A 24445-nucleotide genomic window follows, 5' to 3' on the forward strand; every position below is an offset into this window, starting at 1 on the left:
ACACACACACACACACACACACACACACACACACACACACACACACAGGGAGAGACAGACAGACACAGGAGGTAGATTACAAGAATACATACACGACCTACATTCTCAATTGGATTAAGAACAGTCAAAAGTCTTTGAATAAACAAAATGTCCATCCAAATCCTCAAACATACTACTCAGTAGCCGAGACAAAGACAAACAAAAGGTAAATCGGCAGGTATTAGCAGACTTCAACCATGAAATTAGGTATTATATACCAGAAAGAAGGAAAAAAAACAAGGCACCAAAATGTTAGAAATAATGGGATTTATGGGATTTGAATAAAATTATTTCTCTTGGGCCTGGCAGTAGTGGTGCAAACCCTTAGTCCAAGCACTGGAAGGCAGAGGTAGGCAGATATCTGAGTTAGAGGACAGCCTGGTATATAGAGCAAGTTCTAGGACAACCAGGGTTATGCAGAGAAATTCTGTCTCAAGAAAAAAAAAAAAAATTCTCTTGGAAAAAAATTACAACTTCCTTTTAGCCAAATAAAATGGAAAATGATGCAAACTTTACATACAGGGGTAGAGGAAGGAGATGGAATAAAAAACATAATAATTTTTATTTATTTATTTTGAAAGAGGGTCTCACCATGTAATTCTGGCTGGCCTGGAACTCACTCTGTAGATCAGGCTGGCTTGGAACTCAGATAGAGCCACCTGCTCCTGCCTCCCAAGTGGTAGGACTGAAGGTGTGCCCTACCACATCTGACTCAATGTCTCTATTTCTTAGGAGGTTAGAAAGAAGAGAAAATGGACAAAACAAAAGCAGCCAAGCAGTGAGAACGAAGAAGGGTTATAAGCTCAGTAAATGCAGCACAAGCAACAAGTGTCCTTCAGGGACTACAAGGACAAGTCACAGCACTGCTTGGTCCCTTCTGCTCACCTCATGTGGTCATACTTCTTAAAGAGTGCGTTGTACTCTACTGCCCTCTGCTGGAGCTCTACATCGATGCTGCTCCCGTAGATGGAAACCACTTTCTTAATCCGGCTGTAGGACAGAGATAACAAGATAAATGAAATCAGGCATTCTCAACAAAACTTAGAATTAAGCAGTGAAAATGTTAAAAACAGAGTTTCTTGGTTAAATTTTTGAATTATCTATGTTTCCTTAATTCAAATTGTGTTTCAAGAATAAATATAATTCCCTTATCACTATTCATTTATTTATCAATATTCTAATTATAAGGAGAAATTTCTAACTATTTCTCCCACATCCTTAAACTTACTAGAGGTTTGGGAACACACCTTAGTGGTACAGTGCTTGCATAGCATGTGTGAGGACTGAAGAATAATCAATCTCCCCACTGAGAAAAAAAACCTTGCAAACAAAAGTACCCACAAAAGAAATACATACATTATCCAATTCTCTTCCTTATTGACTTTAGCATCAGAATGCTCACTACAATCCTAAAACACTAAATTCATTACAATCTAAACACTAAAATAATTACAATTCTCACAAAGCCTTATTTGTAAATGAAATAGAAAAGTCCAGGAAAACTAACTTTGTCTGGAAAACTGACCTCAGTCAATTTTTGCTCAAAACAGCACCAAGTAAAACTCAAAAGATTTAAACACACACACACACACACACACACACACCTGGATTTTATTCCTCTACCAGTATCTTAGAATACAATAAACCAAGGCAGGTATAGTGCTGCACACCTTTAATCCTGGCACTGGGAAGGCAAAAGCAGGCAGATTTCTGAGTTCAAGGCCACCCGGTCTACAGAGAAAGTTCTAGGACTACCAGGGCTACATGGAGAAACCATTTCTCAAAATACAACAACAAACAAACAAACAAAAAACCAATAAACCACGAATTTTAGAAACTGTATTATAAAACTTTAAGTTTAACTACAAAATAATGCACAGTAGGGAGAGACAATGACAGAACAAAACGCCCACATGAAAGGATTAACAATGAACTGATCATCCGTGTGTGGTACTAAGTAAATTCAAACTCATTTTACTATTGTCTCTAGTTTTCTCCATTCCTTTTTTCTAAGGTTTATTTCTATTTTATGTGTATGAGTACCACGTCTGAACGTGTGTCTGTTCACCATGTATGTGCAGTGCCTGAGGAGGCTAGAAGAGAATGTTGTATCACTGAAACGAATCACTGATGGCTGTTAACCACCATGTGGATGCTGGGAATCCAACTTAGATCTTCTGCAAGAGTAGCAAGTGCTCTTAACTACTGAGCCATCTCTCCAGCCCCATTTTTGTCTATTCTTGAAATTTTCTAAGATAAGGTTTTAAATTTCTCAGTCTCATGTAGGCTAGCTTAGCCTGAAATTAGTCATGTAATCAAGGATGATCATAAACACCGGATCCAGACCCTGTTTTTTGCAGTGCTTGAGATCAGCCCCATGACTTGTGTGTGTTAGGCAAATAAATATTCTACCAAATGAACTACAGAACCAAGGCTAGGGAGACAGGTAAAGTGATTCCCATACAAGCATTAGATGTGGCAGTACATACCTATAATCCTAGCACTATAGAGGTGATCACTCATACAGATTATTTGAAGCTTTGTGGCCAACTTGTCAAATGAGTGAGCTTCCAGTTAAGAAACCCTACCTCAAAAACTAAGGTGGAGAGTGATAGTGAAGACACTCGTCGATCACCCTTGGGGAGTTACAGAACGACCCTTTCAACTCTACTCCCCACAGTACTCACTTTACAGTACAGGTGAATCGAGTAGACAGCTTCATAATGGCAGTGAGAGCATAACCTCTTGTCACAGAGGTGGACATATTAGAGATCAGGACACTTTCTAAAATATCCAGCACTTCATCTTCTGTCACCTGGGAGGAAGAAGATGCAACATGTAGCCCATGGAAACAGTTAAGCTAGGAATCAGTGAGCTGGAGGATGCTACTTCTCATGCAGTGTGTGCTGTTATTCTATTGGTCAGAGCAGGTTTCTGAATGGCCATTGCTAATTAAGGACAGGTTATGGCAGAAAGAGAAGCAGCATACAGGACATAAAGAGTTCAAGGCTGTTGCCAAAACCCTTTCAAAAGCCAACTCTTCAATGAGCAAATGGAAGTAAACACATGCCTTCTTAACTGCCTAGAGTGGGAGAAACCAGAACTCCATTTGCAATGGAGAAGAGTGAGACATCAGTGATCATGTTTTTTGTGTTGGGTAGTGGGGACTGAACCCAGCACTAATCTAGAACTCTAGAACTCTACTATACCCCAGCCCCACTAAAATAGACTTAAATCCACACAATCCAAGATACTGCGTGTTCTGAGTGCCACATGTCTAAACACAGTCTAGATTCTACTACTGTGAAAAACTTCCAAGAATCAATTCCAACTCCCCATTAAACATTGCTCCATCATCAAAAACACATTCTCGTTACCTCCTTAGCCAAGAGTAGCAAGAGATACCTGAATAGGCTCTTCCTCTTCACACTGGCCAGACACAAGAAGATCTCCATATTCACCTATACACCACGCAGCCACTTGTACCAAGGGTTGCTGCCAAAAGAAAGTCAAGGCCTTCAATCTTCCCAAAAATTCTTTGTTGTGCATGTGTCTCTGTATGTGCATATGTTTATATATGTACAGGTAGGTATACATGTAGTGAGTGTGTCTGTATATATCAGTTTAAGTGTGTGTACACGGACATGGCTCAAAGTAGAGGCCAGAAAACCACCTCTGTTGCTCCTCAGATGCTGTCTGCCTTTTTTTCTAATGTGTGTATGCATGTGAACTTGTGTGTGGGTGTATGTGCATATGTGCACACGTGTGAGTCGAGGCCTGAGGTTGACATCTTCACTCCATCTCCACATTACTCATTGAGGCAGGGTCTCTCTATTACTAAACAAGAGCTCACAGATATGGTTACCAGGTTTGTTTTAGCCTGCTCTAGGGGGTCTTAGGACCCTATGAGTATGAGAATCACAGGTGAGCAGGCTTACCCAAGCACTTCTCTGTTCTTCTGTTGGTGCTCGGGACCTCGTGCATACCACTTTTGCCTTTCATGTTTGTTCTACTGACCCCAACTATGGTTCTCAAGATTTCTGCTTATGCAGACAGGGCCTTATCCACTTGGCAATATCTGCAGGCTCAGGCACAGTTTTTGTTCAATTGTTTTAGAGACAGGAACTCTCACTGGCCTGTCTTCACCAAGCAGGCTATGCTGGCTGGCCAGAAAGCCCTAGGAATTAACATGTCTCCTCCTCACCAGCACTAGATTACACAAGCCTAAGCCACCACACGTGCCTTTAACAGAGGTGATGGGGGTGGAGCAGTACAAAGAGCTGGTGACACACGCCCTTCCTAATCCCAGCATCCAGAGGGCAGAAGCAGGCAGGTCTTTATGAACTTGAATGCAGCCTGGTCTACAGTGAGCTCCAGGCTAGCCAGGGATACACAGTGAGACCTTGCCTATGAACTTGAGTGCAGCCTGGTCTACACAGTGAGTTCCAAGCTAGCCAGGGATATACAGTTAGATCTTGTCTATGAACTTGTGTATAGCCTGGTCTACACAGTAAGCTCCAGGCTAGCCTGGGATATACAGTGAGATCTTGTCTCAAAAAAGACTTAATAAATGATTTAAAAAAAAAAAAAAAAAAGAACCAAAGGTACAAGGTATAAGACTCAGGTCCTCATGCTTGCAGAGTCCAGAAACTTTAATGGCTGAGCTACTGCCCAGGCCCAAAAAAATATTTAATGTAAATTACATATCATCAATTGTAAGGTTCAAAACAGGTTATATGTCTCAGTGTTAGTGATATTAAGAAGAAAATCAGAGTATTCGTCCCAAGAAGTAACAGAAAATGAAGTACTTACTTGAGAATAATCACCGAGAATTGCCTTGTACAGGCGCTGGACGGTGTAAGCGTGCATCTCCACACTGTTGGTTATTAACTGAATCAAGTTGGGAACGGCATCATCACGAACGTAACTTCCTGCCTAAAAAGAAACAGGAACAGTTACTAAAGACCACAGAAGCAGTGTGGCCACGTGCAGGGGACCAGGTTTGCCATTGTTTTTGGAAAAGACTACAAAAAAATAAACAATCAAAAAGCAAAAAGAGTGATTCTAACCACCAGGTCCACAAACAGCCCCAGCCTCAAAGTGTCTAAAATATTTTAAGCTTTTTAATTCTAACAAATTCTAACACACACACACACACAGCCAGTCAAAATCAAAATACAAAGTTTCTTTTTTTTTTTAATACAAAGTTTCAAATTCCCGAGGATGACATTTTTTTTTCTACTTAGGTAAGACCTTGAAATTTCAAAAATTTTAAAAATGCACTCCTTGTGAGCTTCATTACCACTTCTGTTTTTCACAACTCCTAACACTACTAAAACCCCATGAGCAAGTTTCAGCACTCACTCTGGAGAAAGCAACAACAGGCACCTCTGCACAGTGCTAAGGACAAATCCATTTTGGTTTTGTTGTTGTTGTTATTTTGTTGTTTTCATCATTAGGGGCAAATACAGGATTCTCACAAAGGCCAGGTAAACACTACTACTACACTACACCCCAGCGCAGCAGAGGAATTCCAACAATCAGCTTATTTAAGTGTCACACTGTTGTTAAAAACTAGTACTTAACTGCTATTATGCAGTCAATAAGCAAACAGTGAGAATGATGGGGATGGTCTGCATTTAGTTACTCATGCACTGATCTGCCGGTTCTGGCTCGGCCCCGGGATTGAAAACTGTCTTGTAAATGCTACCCAAGCACTCTATCGCTCAACTTTCCCTTCATTCGCCTTCCCTCCCCCTTTAGTTGTGTATTTTGCTTGCATGTGTGTCTACATGTGTGTCTGATATCCATGAGGTCAAGACAGGGCATTGGATACCCTGGTACTGGAGTTACAGGTAAGCCAGTGGGTGCTGGAAACCAAAACTGGGTCCTCTATAAGAGCAAACAGTACTCTTCCTCACTGAGTAGTCTCTCCAGCACCAACCCCGCCTCCACCCTCTTCTTACCTTTGTGTCTATGAATGTGTGTATATGCATACACACTGAAGCCAGAGGTTGACATCAGGTGTCCTTCTCAGTCACTCTCTACTTTTTTTTTTATTTTTGTGAGACATAAACTCCTATCACTGATCCAGAAGCTTCCAATTCAGCTGAGCTGGCTGGCCAGCAAGCTCCAAGAATCTGTCTTTGCCTGCACAACACTGGAACTACAGGTGTGCTCCACTACACCCAACCTTTTCTTTATGTGGGCTGGGGATCAAACTCAGGCCCACAATTTGTTCAGTGAGTGTTTCACTAAATGAGCCATCTCTGTAGCCCTGACTTTCATTTTGAGACACAGTCTCACTACCTAGGCAGGAACTGAACTTTCAGACTCCTGCATAGCTAGTATTACAGCCTGAAAGCTGCAGGGAACCCCATCCCCAATTATTAAATCTGATATTTTTAATATTCTCCCAGTATCTTCAGCCATGACAAAGCAAAGCCACTTAACCTATGGGGAAGATAAATCCCAGGAATTGGAATGCTATAACTAGCCACATGTGACATAGAATGGGGATCCCAGCTAGCATCACTCCACTGCAGAACACAACAGCAGAGCTCACTTACAAGACACAAGCCAGGCCTAACCCTGTGTATTCGGGAAGTACTGGAGTATCACAAGCAACCAGAATGCTCGCTCAACACAAAGAAAATGGTCAAGAAGAAAACTGGGAAGCTAAAAAGATCTGTAGTATGGCTTAAGGATTTACATACTCCCATGTAAGGCACTTTCAAAAAGAGAAGTATCACCACAATTTGAGAAACTAACTACCATATCCAACAAAAAACAACTTTTCAAACTCACACTAAACCAAAAAAGCCACATTTTTGGCCATAAAAAAAAAAAACGCTTAATGCATTTTCACAAATAAAAATCACTTCTATAAGCTAGACAAAGGGCTCTAAGGTTTAGGCCCTAGACCAGAATTTTCAGCATGACGGGGTCTCTGAAGAGAATCAAGAGCCATGTGGTACAAGTATGCTCCTGTTCTTAAACCTTTTGGTGGAGAGCAAAGGTTCATAGCAAGAACCTGTCTCTAGGTAGGAGACAGGGAAGGAGCAAGGAGCAGGGCATGTGTGGCACGAATACTTAACATCAATACTCTAGCTACAATGTTCCAGTAAGGTGCCTGTCAGACAAAGACCTGTTGTAAGGCAGCAGCTAGATTCTAATGTTATATTTTCATAGGGCTAAGGAAGAAAAGTCACATGGTCATCATAAGAATGAGAGTTCTAATTTATCACAACTTTTGTTAGAATACACTTAATTCCCATTGTCAATCACATTTATCAACTTTCAGTCTTTGTCTTAGTTTTTACTGCTGTGAACAGACATCATAGCCAAGGCAACTCTTATAAGGACAACATTTAACTGAGACTGGCTTGCAGGTTCAGAGGTTTAGTCCATTATCATCAAGGTGGGAGCATGACTGCGTCCAGGCAGGCATGGTGCAGGAGGAGCTGAAAGTTCTACATCTTCATCTGAAGGTAGCTAGTGGAAGACTGGCTTCCAGGCAACTAGGAGTAGGGTATTAAAGCCCACACCCAAAGTGACACACCTACTCCAACAAGGCCACACCTCGAAATAGTGCCACTCCTTGGGCCAGGCATAGACAAACCATCACAGTCTTCTAGGAAATTAACTAAATTGCTAATAGCAAAATAAAAACTAGCTTATCCCAGAAAACTCTCTACCAAATTCTTTTGGTGCTCTGTCTGTCAAATGGCAGGGTCTTATACTACAGTCTAAGCCAGCCTTAAACTTACTCTACAGCCCAGGCTAGCTTTGAAATCCTGGAGGTTCTTTTCCTTAAGTCTCCCAAGTGCTAAGATTATAGTCATAAGCCACCATGTCCAGCAACAAATGCATGTAAATCATAATTTACTGAACCAATTCTCAGTTATGCACTAATAATTGCTTCCAGTGTGCCTCTATTATAAAACAAGACTGAAACTTTTTGTTTGCTTTGTTTTGTTTTTATGGACAAGATTTCTCTGTGTAGCCTTGGCTGTCCTGGAATTACCTCTACAGACCAGGAAAGCCTTGAACTCAAGGATCCACAGCTTTTGCCTAGGGTTAAAGACGTGTACCACCACTACCACAGCAAGACGAGCATTTTTTACATTCATATTTTTCTGCACTTGTCTTTTTTATTTTCCTAAGCTAAAACCTAAAAAATTGTATCAATGCAAAAGGTACAACATAACACTTTAATTGCATGCTTCCTTAATGCACTCTGAAAGATACCACAATTTATTACAGTATCAAGTAAAAAGTGGGGCCTGCTTCTCTATTTTTTTAAATATTAATTACACATTTTTATGTATTTTATATGTATGGGTTTGTTGTGTGCTGTGGCATGGATATGGAGGTCAAACGACAATTTTTGATAGTCCTCTTCTTCCAACACGAGCACTCCAGGGATTGGACTCAGGTCACCAAGGACTGATGGCAGTCACTGCTACCTGTTCATTTTCTTTAACCAATACTAGACATTGGGTTTAGAATGTATACTAGAACCCTAGTGGGTGGGCCACACCTGTCCTGCTGGCCAACACAGTGAGATCTCTGTCTCAACAACAGAAAGGATGGCTGGAGAGATGGCTCAGCTCTTAAGGTTAAGTTTCCAAGCTAAAGGAAAAAGTATGAGGACGGGCAGCACATCCCTATGATCACAGCACTCACGAGGTAGATCAAGAGTTCAAAGTCAGCCCTGGCTGTACAACCAGTGTTCTTCCAGCCTGAGCTACATGAGGACTGTCTCAAAGGAGAAAATACCACAGATTAATAATGATACTTTGTTTTGACTCTTCCTGTTATGTCTTTGATAGTAAATGTGTTTTGCATTTGTTAACCATTTCTTTCTTCTTGTGAACTATTATTCCAATGCCAATCACTGGCCACTGGATTTTTCTCATTTTATTTACATATTAAATATATCAATATGCTGTCATGTTACGATGTTTTCCCAACTTAGTTCCTAGATCTGCTGGTTTATGAATTTCTAATTTTAAATGCAGTCATTATGTGGGACATTTTCCTTTATGGTATCCATTTCTAGTAGCATCGTGTCATGCGGTACATCTTCTTACTATTCCATCGCACTCTATTTATTAGTCGAAAAAGAAAAAAGAAACCCTCAAATCCGAGAAGAATCCCAAAAGAAAGAAAAGACAACATCTAAAACAAGAACTATAAAATAAACCTCACAACAACTGAGTAAAGGATAGAACTCAAAGTTTGAGTCCTTGCCTAGAATGTGTAAGATCCTGTGTTTAATACCCGGCACTGCAAGGAAGAAATAATCTCTAACACCTTCCTACCTTATTCAAAATAAAATTCAAACCCTTATGAAGCTCTGTATAGTGACACCTATTTAGGTCTCTGGTATCAAACTGTCCACTGCTTCTCTCCATTTCCTGGTTTCAATGTCTTTCTATTGCTCTCCAAGCCGCCCAGGCTTGCTACCCCAGGACTGTTTTACTTATCACTCCCTTTGATTAGAACGGACTTGAGATATCTGCATGGCCTTCTCCTCCTTCCACTAAGCCCATTTCTCAAATTTTACCTTCTCTAACCACAGAAAATACAAAACACTTGGCTTGGGTGCCTTATGCACCAGCATCTATCCCTACCTGACATTATGTTACATGCTAGAAGGTTAGCCTAGCCAACACAGTAAAACACGTATGTTGTCAACTGACAAAAACTACAGTCACTTGGAAGGAGGGACCCTCAACTGAAGAACTGTCTCTAACAAATTAGCCTGTGGGCATTTTCTTGACTAATGACTGATCTGGGGGCAGGGAGGAGGATGCTCACTGAGAGTGTTGCCACCCCTGTGCAGGTGGTCCTGGGTTTTATAAGAAAGTAAGCTGAGCAAGCCATGGGGAAACAAGCAGGTAAGCAGCATTTTCTGTTTCAACTTCTGCCTCTAGGTTCCTGCCTCAGCTTCTATGATGAACTGTAGCTTCTAAGCTCCAAACTCTTTCCTCCTAAGTTGTCAGTGCAAGACCAGGACAGTTACACAATTCCCATCTGCCTCATTTCTAGGTATATTCACTATATAGTCTGGTTTAAAAAGCTACATACCGTTGTCAAGACACGCATAATTGTATCTATATGCCACCGTTTGGAAGGTGCGTACCTGAGAAAATAAGGTGAAAAACACTGCAATTAATAAACTGCACTATACCCAATGACTTTCAAAAAGCTCTGTTTCACAGTCTTCTCTAGGCCTTCTAGTAAAATGATTCTATTTGGAGATATTACACCATGAAACCTACCAGAAGCCATCATTTCAATGAATGATCAAATACAATCAAACTCACATTGCCCATACTATTACAATAGGAGTAATTGAGCTGAAAACATGGGACTTTTGTCAGTTTCTCAGAAGACAAGTCATACTGTCAGGAAAAAAGAAGGCAAATAAGGAGGGAGACAGCTCAGTGGTTACAGCAGCTGCTTCAGAAACCTGAGAACCAGAGTTAGAGCACAGGACTCACATAAATGCAGTGTGTTAGGTGTGAAAACCAAGTATCCAGAGCAAGCCAGATGAGAGGCTTAACCAAATTATGGAGCTCTGGGTTTCACTGAGAGACTGCAATCATTAAGGTGGAAGAGCAACTGAGAACATCAACCCTGGACCTCTACATGCATGTGTGTCAGCACGACAGCAGTGCCACAACTGAGAAGCCCTGAGTAAGTCAGGTTTTACACACAGCTTGAATTCAGAAGCTCTTCTGCCTCTTCATAATAGGTGTGAAGCTGAGAATGGATACAGAAGCAAAGTTCTCAAAAGTGGAATTCTGTTTGGTCTTATCATTGTTCAACATTAGCTATAATTACTTGTAATTCAGAGCTAGAAATCAATGCTACAGTATCACTTGGCACCATGTTTTAAAGATGCTTTTAGGAAGCTCCAAGCACCTCCTACCAATGAAAATAAAAATTAAAGCTTACTTTTCTGCAGCAAGGAAGATTCCAGATGCACAATCGGCTTTAAATTCTGGCTCACAGGAATCCAGAAAATAAAGTAACTCCTTCATCATGCCTCGGATATTATTCCCATTCACCAGGGCAAAACTCAATTCCATTGCACGTCTTGCATAGGGGGAAAAAACATATTTATGGTGGGAATGTAACAAATACTCAGGTATTTTCTTGATAAACCAAAAGCAGCGGAATAAACATCTGTAGAGTCTTATGATTTCACTCTTTACAGGCCAGATAAACATGAAAATGTACTCATATGATAGCTCTGGTACTGTAAATGCTAACCCAATACCCTTCTCCTGAAATCCTCGAGAGAACTTGGGCGTGGAGGCACATGCCTATACGACCACTTGTATCTATATGCCCTTGGGAGATGGAGACAAGAACATCAGGAAGTCAACAGTGTCCTCAGCTACACAGCTAGAAAAAGGTCCGCCTAAGCTACCTGAGAACCTTTCCCATAAATCAATAATAACTAGATGAATGAATTAAATAACAAACAACACCAATAAAAACTTAGAAAAAGTCTACTAACTATAGTTGATTAGTCTATTCTATAAAACTGAAATTTTTAAGACTTAAGATTCTCAAAAAGAGGCAAAAAGCTATTACCCAATGATAATGCTTCTGCATTATTTCTTTAAAAATATGACACTTGTTTATGATATTTTACTTGTACTCCACTTCTGCCTAAATATAACTTTTCTTACATCAAACAGTATCATAGGACTGGGGATGTAGCCTAGTTGTTAAGAGTGCCTGCCTGTCATGTCCAAAGCCCTGGGTTCCACACTCGGCAGTGCAGAAATTGAGCAAGTGGGCTATAGTTATACGCCCAGCACTCAGAAGGTAGAGGCAGAAGGATAAGAAATTCACGATCATCAGACCTTGTCTCAAAAAGGGGGGAGGGGGTGCATAATTAAAATAAATCTTAAAATACACTGGTTATGGGGCTGGAGCGACGGTTCAGTCGTTAAGAACTCAAGTCCTCAAGCACCTCACAACCACCTCTAATTCCAACTCCAGGAAAATCCAAAGTCTCTTACTTCTGAAGCACCTCACATGGAAGTCTATACACAAACACACATAAATGTACCTATTTAAAAGTAACAAGAATTGCTATGTGTGGTGGTCCATGCTTTTAATTCTAACTCAGGAGGCAGAAGCAGGTGGATCTCTGTAATTCCAGCACTTGAGAGGCAGAAGCAGGAAGATCATCACAAGTTTAAGGCCAACCTGGTCTACATAATGACTTTCATATCACCCAGGACTACATAGAGAGATCTAGTCCCCAAAAGATGAATAGGACACCAACAGACATGCTAATGTGGAAGAAAGCACACAGGCCTCAATCATAAACAAAGGACTAAGGAATGCTGAGAGCAGGGAAAAATACTCTTCCTTAGAGTAAGAGACACAAACACACACACCTAACAATAATTAAAGAGAAAGAGGATATAAATTTGAATGAGAGCATATATACATACAAGTAACATCATACAGTCTGAATAGGTTATATGTATATATATTTAGGAATGTTTATGTATGCATATATACATACACACATACATACATACATATATATGTGTATGTATGTGTATATATATATATGGTATGTGTATATATACATGTATGTACATATACACATGCATATATGTGACAATAGTTAAAGAGAAAAAGGCCAATAAAAGCAAGGGAGTACATGGTAGGGGTTGGAGGAAGGAAATGATATAATTATATTATAATATCAAAAAATAATTATTTTGAAAAGGTATAAAAAATATACTAAAAAATATACTAAAATATACTAAAAAACAACAGGAAACTGACCATTAAAAAAAAAGGAAAATATCTATAAGACCAAATAAAAATATTTTTTAGATGCCTATTAAGTTTGGTAATAAAGGCAAAGCTAAAAATGTTTAACATACAAAACTCTGTATAAGACCAAATATGTTTTTCATATTTGGTCAAATTTTTAAATATTTTTCATAACAGAATGATGATACGTGCTTATAATCCTAGCACTCAGGAGCTGGGGACAGGAGGATCAGGAGTTCAAAGTCAACTTCAGCTAGACAGAAAAACTTGAGACCATCGGGTGGGATTACAAAATACTAAACATATTCTGTATTTCAAAACTAACAATTAGGTTTAGTACATGATTCCAAATTAACTAATATACACAACAGCAATTCAACCCTCGAAGATATAATCATTCTCATAAGAAGTTAAGATAGCTTTAATAGATAAATTCAGTTTAGTCTTGTGTAAACCTCTCAAAGTGGGTGGCCCTCTACCTGCATTTTACCCAGGAGGCAACAGTGTACTGAAAAGGTGGGGAAAATGTTAGTGGAGTCATAATGAGAAACACGACTCTGGCCTGAGTCTCAGCTCTTACTACTGCATCTTCTGTCAATGCCCTAACCCAACAAACGTAAGAGTAAGAAGATCTGACTTCTATTTCTAGAATTGCCCCTTTCAAGGGTTAAAGTTTAAGGCTTAAAGTTTCAAGGGTTACAGTCAACTGTTCCCTTTGTGACTATACTTTAATGAGTCTATTAATCAGATATAGAACATATTTGCTTCTTAATGACTTACTGTGATAACCAACCAAGAAGGTGCCATAAAACCCTTTCCAAAGCTCTATTAAAAGCTGGTTTTAGAATCAACTAACTGGACCCAGAGCCCCCAGGGACTAAACCACCAACCAAAGAGTACACATGGAGGGAGCTAGGACTCCAGATACATATCTAGCAGAGGACAGTCTTATCTGGTATTAATGGGAAGGGAGGGAGGCTTGTCACTCTAGCGCAGGGGGATGCTCGAGGGGGAGATGGGAGTAGGTAAATGGATGGAGGAGCACCCTCAAAGGCAAAGGGAAGGGGGATGGGATGAGGGCCTTGGTGGAGGGGTAACCAGGTTGGGGGATATGATTTGAAATGTAAATGAATAAAATGATTAATAATAATTTTTAAAAGCTGGCATTACTAAAAAAACCAGACATGGTAGTGCACACCTTTAATCCTAGCAGCTAGGAGGCAGAGGCAGGTGAATCCTTTGTGAGTTTGAAGTTAGCCTGGTCTACAAAAACAGAGTTCCAGGACAGCCAGGGCTGTTACACAGAGAAACCATTTAGCATAAAACAAACAAACAAGCAAAAAGAACAAAAAAAAAGCTGATACTACTAAGCCTAGGTCTTATCTGTGGATTGTTCAAACTCTTAGCATTTGTTCTGTGTACATAAATTTTTGTTGACTAAATAACTTCAAAGATCACTTGAAATCGCCTTTGTTTTGAATTTGAACACACAGCAAAAGTTCATTAAAGAGAACTGCCAAATTCCACTGAACAGAGAGAGTTATGACATTTGAAAGTGTCAACTGCTACAGTCATTTTTCCATGGACCAGTCTAAGAATCACACTTGCCTCTGGGATCCTGGGATGCTGTGAAAAAGTGTGCTGTCAGCAATTTGAGTTTCAGCACAGTGGTAAAACACTTAGCCGATGGATCACTCCTTACTTCATCCTCCAGCACACACAACACAGCACCTCTGCTGAGAAAACACTGGCCACACGCACTTGTGCCAATTAGTTTACCTAAGAACTGAGCGTGCTAAGTACACAATTCAGTATTTCCCATGGGTCTCTTTAACTGGAGCTCATTTCTAACACAGTGACTAAATACTAAAACTCTCAAAACTGCTACAAACCATCAAATTAATGGAAGACAGACAAAGCCTTATCAAAAAACTATTTCACTTAACAATGATGGAGACTCTCTCTCTTACCTTTTTATAGAGACATCCAGATCTTTTAGACAGTCCACAATTGTGCTTCTGTGTCTCTGTACAGCATTATGATCTGTCTGCACAGTCTTCAACAGAGATGTCAGAGCAACATATCTGCATGGAACAATGTTTCATAATAAATAAACTAAAATGTAAAACTCAAGGAAGTTTTCCCTCTGTCTGAATAACAACAAAGATGTCAAAAAGATGAGGATATGCACACATCTGAAAGTATTCCAAGGTAAACACAGAACTAGACTATGAATTAACACCTTTAAAGGGACAGTAGCAGAGTCGACAGTTGAGACAAGGTAGGGAGTCTTTGGAACTAGCCTTGCTTCCACAACATCCATTTAAACTTCTAAGAGTAACTGACTCGGTTCTTTCTAAATCTTCCCAAGAAAAAATAGAGTAAGGTCTAGACGCTTTTGCACACTGCCTTAGCCACAATGGACAAGAGGAAATTAATTTTACCATTTAAATGTTTTCTGTTCTTTTTTTAATACCAATACCAATTGTTCCTATCTGTAAGAATTTGAATTTAAATCTGGTCATGGTGGTACCTGCTTTTAATCCCAACACTTAGGAGGCAGAGGCAGGTAGACCCCTAAGTTCAAGGCCAGCCTTGTCTACAAATTGACTTCCAGGACAGCCAGGACTACATGGAGAAATCTTATCTCAAAACTATCACCACCACCCTCCACCAAAAAAACTAATTTGATTTATAAATCCAAAGCAATGGAATTAAATAATTGCTGTGGTCCAGAAAGCCTAAAATGTTTACCATTTGGCCCTTTATAGGATGTTTGCTCTTGACTTATAAATTAAACATTAAGCCATAAACAAAATTCTTAAATTCTTTACAAAATAGCAATTTTAAGACTAAACTAAAAATAGAAACTCTGACTTCAAATTCTAGATCACACAATACATAATACACACATATATAATCCTGAGCAAAGTTGCTCTGTAAAAATATTAATTTTTATAATATAGAAGATTGGAAATTTTTCAGTTGACTTACCTAATATTTTTGTCATTGTTCAGTAAGAATCGACCAAGAATATTTATGGCTAGAACCTAAAGAGAAATAGCATACATTTGTTTGTTTTTTAAAATCTATAAAAATTATATATTTAAAATGTTTTCTTAATCTAAAGAATAAATTTCCAGCCTCTGGGTAGAAATTTCCAGCATCTACTTAAAGATGGCAGCTGGTCATCTATAAATTGTTAGCAAAAGAAAGTTATCTAAAGGCATTCTTAAAATCATGTTCCATTTCAGGGGCCAGAAAGATGGCTCAACAGGTATATAAAGGCCTGTCACCAAACCTGATGACCTGAGTTCCAGAACCCATATAACAGAAAGACAGAATCCATTCCCTTAAATTGTCTTCTGACCTCCATGTGTGCAGAATAGTGGACACATATTTATGCAAGTGTAATACAAAATAAATTCTTTTAAAAAAAAAATCACATGCAGTTTCAGCAGTAATTACCAAAATTACTAGAGGACACAATAAAAATTTATCCTATTTTTGGAATGCTGCCCAATGCTAGAAGGACAGTTAAATCTACAACAACCTTGAACCTAAGAGAAATATATACTCCAGCAGTTTAACTCTAAGAATGTATGTGACAAATGCATGGTACAAGTGATAGGAGATGTCCTAGATATCCATCAACAACAAAACTGCTGGGTATATTACTGGCAGGTACAATGGAGTCCTAGTCAGGAATTACAAGAAAGGCATCTGACATACGACAAAACATAAGCAAAAGGGTGAAGACACAAGCAAAAGGATAAATACTATATGGTTACATTCATGAGATATATGATAACGTGAAATATGTCATTGTCCCCATTTCTTGACATACAGCTCCTAAACCTAATTAGTTTTTATTTTTTTCAAAAAGTTTTAAAATGTGTGCTTATTTATGGTGTGTGTGTGTCTCCCCTGAGAGGTCAGAAGAGAACCCTGGAACCCTGGAGCTGAAGTTACACCTGATGGAGGTGCTAGGAACTAAACTCTAATCCTCTGGTAAAACAGGAAGTGTTCTAAATCACTGAGCCATCTCCTTTCCTACATTTAGTTGTTATGAGGTAACTTTTGATGGATCCCTGAATGGCCTGAGGATGGGGCTAGTTTGTCAGAGGAAGCAACCATGCCTCAAGATCCTGGAAAGAAAAAGTCCTGAAGGTTATAATCTTCACAAAATGGCCAGTGATTTGATCAACCATGCCTACAAAATAAGGCCTCCATAAAACTCAAAAGAACGGGGTTTTGGAGTAGCTAAACACATGGAGTTTTCTGAAAGATGGTACATATGTGAAGAACGTTTCTTCCCCATCCCTATATATTTTGTCCCATTTTGCCGATCTAGATATTCATCCTTACCCTCTGAATATCCTTTACCACAACAAGGACAAGTAAGTATCCCTCTGAACTCTGCCTGCCATTCTGGCATGTTAATTAAGCTCAGACAGGGATGTAGGAATCTAGAATCACACTTGGCTGGTTTAAAATACTGATCATAGCTAGCATCTGATGTGGGAGATTGTCCTGTAGAACTAAGCCTTCAACCTATGAGATCTGACACTATCTCGAAGTAGGGAATATTTAAACTGAATTAAATTAAAGAATACCAACTGGTAGCCAGGCAGTGGTGGTGCACGCCCTTAGTCCCAGCACTTGGGAGGCAGAGACAGGTGGATTTCTGAGTTCCAGGCCAGCCTGGCCTACAGAGTAAGTTCCAGGACAGCCAGGGCTACACAGAGAAACCCCGTCTCGAAAAACAAAAAACAAAACAACAACAACAAAAAAGAATACCAACTGGTGACCACTGAAAATATCATCCCCATATCTGGTGTTGGAAGTAAAGTATTGATTTATTATGCAACTGTACAGATCAGAAGGGAAAAAGAACAGTTCTTTTCATTTGCTGAAGGGATAGAACCCAACACTCTACCAGCTGAGCTGTATACCCATCACACATGGTTGTTGGGCTTTTGTTTTGTTTTTGTTTCTGTATCTTTGCACAATCTGAGGAGAAACCCACAGACAAGACAAAAAATGGTGTTTTTAAGGGATAATTTTCTAAAGTCATTTTCTTTTTATAAAAAAAAAAAAAAAAAAAAAAAAAGGAAGGGGGGGTGGGCTAGAAAAATGGCGCAAGGTTAACAGCTCTGGCTCCTGCTCTTCCAAAGGACTTGGGTTCAATTCCCAGCATCCTGTAGTAGCTACAAGCATCTATAAATCAAGATTCAGGGATATGACACCCTCTCTGCCTTCCAAAAGCATCAGATAAAAACACAAATAGTGCATGGATATATTTGCAGGAGAAACAACCATACACATTAAATAAAATCATTTAAAGAATTTTTAATTAAAAAAAGTTAGGGGTGGGATACAGAGGAAGGCAAAAAAAATGATCTGGAAGAATATGGTGGTACTGGTTACTTAGCTATATAAATAAATGTATTAAGGCCATATTACACAACTTTAAGTTCTCCAAATGGTAAACTGTTATATTTATTCTGCCACAACTGGAAACACACACACACTTGCACACATGAGTAATACATGAGTAAGAAAGCAGCTTCAAGATAAAGTTATCCTAACAGAGTAAAAAACAATATACAGCTGCTGCTTTTGCTTGAAAGGAGAAAAAAAAGAAATTGATTTGGTATATCACAGGATACTGTAATATTCTACTCATGGACAAAAGCCTAAAAATGTATGTGCACAGGCTCAAAGTGTCTCCTCCCAAAAATTCTAATTAAAGGGAAAGACAGTAAATACACAGTACTAAAGACACCAGCATACAGGACTGGAAACAAATGGCTTAGCTATCAACAGCCTGTTGCTCTTGGAAAGGACCTGGAGTCAATTCTCGGCACCCACATGATGGCTCACAATCGTCCATATTCCAGTTCCAGGGAATCCAATGCCCTCTAAGCTCTGTAGGAACCAGGCATGCATAGGGATTCATATGGAGCACATGCATACATGCAGGCAGACACTCATCCACAGAAAGTAAAATAAATGCACAGCTTTGTTTATGGCTTAATGTTTAATTTATAAGTCAAGAGCAAACATCCTATAAAGGGCCAAATGGTAAACATTTTAGGCTTTCTGGACCACAGAGGTCTCATTTTGGTTCCCAGCACCTGTATTAGGCTGCTCCCAACCATGTGTAATTCCAGGTCCAAAGAATCCGATATCCTCTTCTGGTTGCCATAGATGCTGCTCACAAGCACATGTACATGCATACACACAACTAATAAAAAAAATAATAATTCTTTCAAAAAATCTAAAATTGTTTCAGTGTTAAATGACAGTAGAGAAAAGGGCTGGATGTCGTGGAGCACCCCTATAACTGCAGAACTGGGAGGCTAAAGAAGAAAGAATCACGAACTTGAGGACAACCTACCTACCCTACAGCAGAGTTCCAGGCCAGCCCCGTCTATATTATGTAGAAGATGCTGTTCGAGTATAGACAAAGCATCACAAAACAGTGTTTTTCTCTGAAGGTCTTGGTGGCTATATGTGAAAGCTATGGAAAGCTATTTTTCTCTCAGTATAACTTCAGGACTACCTGAGTCTCTTGCTCTATAAGTTTATTCCTTAAATAAATTTAAATACTGTATCTGTGCCTTGTTTAAAATGATGGATACAATGTCTCTAGCAAAAGCTAGTATTCTGAAAGATTTCCTTAACAATAGGAATACAACTCTATTCCTACCTTAGTTCTTCCAAGCTTTATTCTTTTCATCAAGGCTAAAGCACACATAGAAAATCGTGTGTATCATGCTTTGGTACATCAGCCCTTCCTAGAGTTCCAAATGGAACATGTCTCCAAAGTAATTAAATCATTCTAAATAAAATGTTTAGAAGAAAGAGAAGATTCAAAAACACTTACTCGCAATCCACTCTCTGATTTAATATCCATGATAGTCAAAACCGTTTCATATAGAATAGCATTTCCTACATTTTTACTAGTCTCTGTATTAGTGGCAACCTGAAAAAACAGACAGCATTATGTAAGTGAGAAAGCAACACTTCCAAAAACTACCAAGTACAATAAAACATACTGTGATTTCAGTAACACACTAAGGAGAAAACAGAAACTATTTGTCCTAATAACCACACCTCCTACTCTGTTAGATGAAAATGAAACTTAACATTTCAAGTTGAATCAACTCACCTGTGCTAATATATCATTCATAGCTTCGCTTGAATCATCATCATTCCGTCCTAAAATTCTTAATAACCGCAAAATTCGTACCTAATACAGAGGATACAAAAGGTCAGCACATTATGTCTGACTCATTCTCATTCAGAATGAAACTCACACGGTTTAAATGAAGTCAGATGCCGTCAAAGATAAGTCAGGAGAATTTCCAACATCTTTTTAAAGAAGCCATCCACGTGTCCACATCTAATGAAGTTATAAGATAACCTACTTTTCACAGCCACTAAGTAAAATTTACATTTACACTGTCATTTCATTAATAAAATACAATACTTATTTGGTCCTGGTTCACTGATTAATATAATTAGTGAACTATCATATTTGTACCCTATATAAACTTAAAATGAAGAAAACAATCTCTTCAAAAGCATTGTATTCATGTGACATTTATCCAAAATGTTTTTCAATCTCACCTGCAAAAAGGGATCACTGATACCAGAAACATCATGTTCTGGGGAGTATCCGGACATGATGAGGTTCTTTAGAATACGAACTAACTGGGGCACAAGCTGCAGGGGAAGAAAAAAAAGATTCATCAAAACAACAACAATAAAATAGTGACTCTATTAGTCTATCTCTTCAATATGCAGATTCATTGGTTTAGAAAAATGATGCAAGGGTCTGAGTCCAAGAAATTTCTTCTGCTGTAAATACAGTAATGCAAATGGCTGAAGTATTAGCTCAGATACTGAGGCCAAAACCTACCAAGTAATATGCACTTCATCAGCATGAAAACAAGCCAGATCTTTTTCCTCCAGAGTTCAATATGTAAAGACACTAGAATCGTAGTGGGCCAAGAGCCAATGGGAACCAAATAAAGAGGTCTACGGGATATACTGCAGCTCTACTTTTGTAGAATTTAAAACTCTTGGGTAGCAAAAAACAGTTCCTATTTATCCATTCTAACGAAGTCATATAAAGCATTAACCAATGATCCTATATAAAGCATATCACACTTCAAGTAGAAAAAAGTCTCTCCTCTGAAGATAGGTTTAGTTATATATCCTTTCCCAAAAAGCAGCAAGAAATAGCAAAATGACCAACATGAGCCAAATAGAAATGACAGATGAAGAAAGCACACCTAAGATCCCAGTGCCCTGCCCTTTACTCAGACAGAATTCTATCAAATTTAGTATCAGTATTCAATTATGTTCTCTTATCACACCCAAGACTACACATTCCTTAGTCAAAAATTCCTCTGACCTTCCTTTTCCAGGTCTGCATTAATTATTATTGTCAATCTAGTCACAGATGCTTGCAAATAAATATGAATGCTCATTTGCTTTCTGTTGATCAATGACTTCATGTGAAACCACTATTCCAGAATGTCTGCCACAACTGAACTTTCCCAGTTGCCAAAAGAAAACCCCATTTATCTACATGAACAGCTCTTACTATCTAAAACTAAACAAGAAAGGGGACAAACACTACATCTTTTTGTAGGAAAGCTGAACAGGGCCAACTCTGATGCAATTCATCATTTTTCCCTTGTGTTTGTTCTGTTCCGTCCATACTCCCCAAAGCTTAGAAAGGTACTGAGATTAAAATGAAATGCCAAGCTACACTCAAGACATGCACCCAAAACACTAAAACATTACGGCCACTTATAAATGCAAGAGAGCATATATGAACGTGTAAGTCAGGTAGCCATAATACTTCAGAATCTAGTGACTCACTAAATCATCAAAACAAAAATCGAATTTGGACAACTCCAAGAATAAGACAAATCTAAGATACAGAGATCTGTAAACTCAAAATAAAATCTCAGTGAGCCTATTGACCACAGTGTAAAGGTACGAGGCTCACCTCACACACTCTCTGCTCTCTGCATTCTGGTACTGCATACAGCCCTAATCACTTTTAAGAATCTGATTTAGTTCTTGGAGAAGTCCTTACTAAATTCAGAAATTGCTTTATCTGCTACCAAGGCCAGCACACTGCATAAGACGGCCCTGGGACAGAAAGCTCATGTCTAGGTGCTCAGCATACAAGTTCTTGGAACCCAGCTTTAGTTTTCAGACAAAAATGCAAGATACTAAAACTGATGACAGGACAAACAAAGCACAGTGACAGAGGAAAAGCTGCAGCCATGAAACTCAGTTGGTGCCGAATGCTCCACCTCTAAAACCCTTTCAATATCCCAAAGCTTCTCAGCAAAATTAAGTCCAGGTAAGAGGGAGATAAAAACTCTAAGCCTGAACTCAAGCTCAGAAGTCCATGTGGAGCTTTTTCAAGTATGGGTTACCCACAGATGGCTCTTAAGTATCTCCTTCAAAAAAGAAGCAGTGTTTTGTGTAAGAGCTCCAGGCAGATCTGGAAGGGCAGCTGCTCTAAGCCTCTCCCATGAAGATGAAGGCAAGCAGAGGAGGAGGGCTACAACTCAGGGAAGGCTGCAACTGAAATCCAAGGCTGAATTTGGAGTCAGGCGATTAAAAGACAAGACAGAAACTGGACCAGGGAGTTAGCCAAAAATGCTAGAACAAATAATTCCCAGTATTAAGCACAGCTTCAGCATTAGTACAGTTAAAAGCCACACTTGTGGATGGATACACAAAAGCTACTAAGGACCTAAAGCCAGCATGCACCATCTAAAAAAGAGGGTTAATTCTTACCTTTTCATTCTAACATACAGCAGGATTCCAAACAGACAACAGGAACAAAACATACAAAGCAAGCATTAGGGACAGATACGGGTCTCATACTATTTTACATTAATTTAATCAAGACATGAACATCTAAGGGAGAGGGAGAAAAACAAAACCCCTAACAGTGTGAGCTCTTGTGGAGTGCTCAGCAGCCTTCTCTAAAGGAACCAATGCTTGTAACTAGACAGAGAAGAGTCCTTCTGAACCCTTCTTAGTAGTAAAGGGGGAAATAAAAGTGCCTGCTTTAAAATGCTTTTAAAAAAAAAGAAAGAAAGAAAGAAAAGAAAAAAGAAACAGGAAAAGAAAGCCAGGCGGTGGTAGTGCACATCTCTTAATCCCAGCACCTGAGAGGCAGAGGAAGCTGAATCTCTGAATTCAAGCCAGCCTGGACTATAGAGCAAGTTACAGGACAGCATAGGGCTACACACAGAAACACTTGTCTTGGAGGGGGAGGGGTGAGGCCACCCCTCACTGGACATTGAGCTTGAAAAGGGTAGGAATCAATGGCCTAAAATAAACGCTGTAACAAAGTAATAAAGTCAAAATTCTGTTTGCTATTCTCACTTTTAAGAAAAAACAGAAAATACCAATCTTAAAAATAAAGAGAAACAATCCTATTTGTAATTTGAGCTCAGGTTACATTTCCTGGCTCACTACAAAAACAGCAGATAAAACACGTGAGCAGTTGGCTTGTCTGCCAACAAGGAAAGACTTCTATTCTGAAAGGGAAACACTGCACTACTCTCAGCTCTTATGTCTAAATCTGGCCTCCAGCCCTATCACACAACATAGCTAGTTACATTCCTTATTCAGCTTCACAATTTATGTAGCTGGCTTTCAGAAGAAAATCCTAAGTGAAAAAAGACATGTAATTTTCAGGAAAATCACATAGAAGGCACCTACCTTTCTGAAATGTGCGAGCATGTCTGGGCTCCGTTCACACATCTCTGTGAGGAGGACTACAGACGTGTGAAGGACACCTGAGGAAAGGTCAAAGGGAAGCAAAAGTGAAAGTCTACTCAGCTCCAGAAAACAGGGCTCACATCCCTGAAGGTGAATTCCTAAAGGAGACTTGCTGCTCCTGCCTGCCAGTCTTCCAAAGGACCAAAGCCCTGAGCAGGAGCTGCTGCTGTTCCTGCTGCAACACTGCTCGGATCACAAGTTTCCAACTCTTAGGTGACAAGAGCAAGCCTGCCGGTCTGTGAATACCAGGCTCACATCAGTACAAAAACACACCTTTCCTTCTCCATGCTTACTCAACACATTTTAGCTACATTCTGACAGACAATCCTAGACAAAAACCTTAGTAAGATACTGAATATTCAGATAAAATATATCAAATATCAAGATAATGGCAAAGGACAATCAAATCCCAAAGTCAGTAAAAACAATCTCGAAGGACATTTCACTAAGTAATGAATGACAAACCCACCTAAACCTTCATGTGGTCAGCACTTGTGAGTATCTTGAGCACAGCACAAATTTAAATTAATTTAAGTTTGATTTAAAGAAATTAAATATATTTTATCATTTTTTCTCTTAATATTTAAGACACAAAAGTTTACTTGGAACTCATTTCACTGAGTTCAGAATAAGAACAAAAGTTTAAGAAAAAAGCAGCCACACTCTATTTAATTCCTTTCAAGATATATATATATATATATATATGAGAATATGTGCTGCAGATTCCTGTTAGAAACTCACAAGAATTTTT

At 39.1% G+C, this 24445-nt stretch overlaps 1 protein-coding gene and 1 non-coding gene across 2 annotated transcripts in view; both read right to left on the minus strand.

Moving 5' to 3' along the window:
- Positions 1–24445, minus strand: part of Ap1g1 (adaptor related protein complex 1 subunit gamma 1) — a 79539-nt gene that overhangs the window by 10162 nt on the left and 44932 nt on the right. The window contains exons 6-17 of the mRNA XM_028768761.1: positions 23635–23711; positions 20500–20595; positions 20039–20119; positions 19754–19852; positions 15856–15911; positions 14832–14945; positions 11008–11148; positions 10135–10189; positions 4852–4974; positions 3445–3534; positions 2727–2854; positions 925–1029 (exon numbers count right to left, since the gene is read on the minus strand). Of these exons, the coding sequence (XP_028624594.1) occupies positions 925–1029; positions 2727–2854; positions 3445–3534; positions 4852–4974; positions 10135–10189; positions 11008–11148; positions 14832–14945; positions 15856–15911; positions 19754–19852; positions 20039–20119; positions 20500–20595; positions 23635–23711 (1165 nt within the window). The remainder of the gene's footprint in view (positions 1–924; positions 1030–2726; positions 2855–3444; positions 3535–4851; positions 4975–10134; positions 10190–11007; positions 11149–14831; positions 14946–15855; positions 15912–19753; positions 19853–20038; positions 20120–20499; positions 20596–23634; positions 23712–24445) is intronic.
- LOC114622319 lies at positions 14497–14581 on the minus strand. Its single transcript, XR_003711576.1, has one exon. It is a non-coding gene; the product is annotated as a small nucleolar RNA SNORD71 (small nucleolar RNA).

This window comes from Grammomys surdaster, unplaced genomic scaffold (assembly GCF_004785775.1).
Source record: "Grammomys surdaster isolate TR1022 unplaced genomic scaffold, NIH_TR_1.0 187, whole genome shotgun sequence".
Taxonomy (NCBI): domain Eukaryota; kingdom Metazoa; phylum Chordata; class Mammalia; order Rodentia; family Muridae; genus Grammomys; species Grammomys surdaster.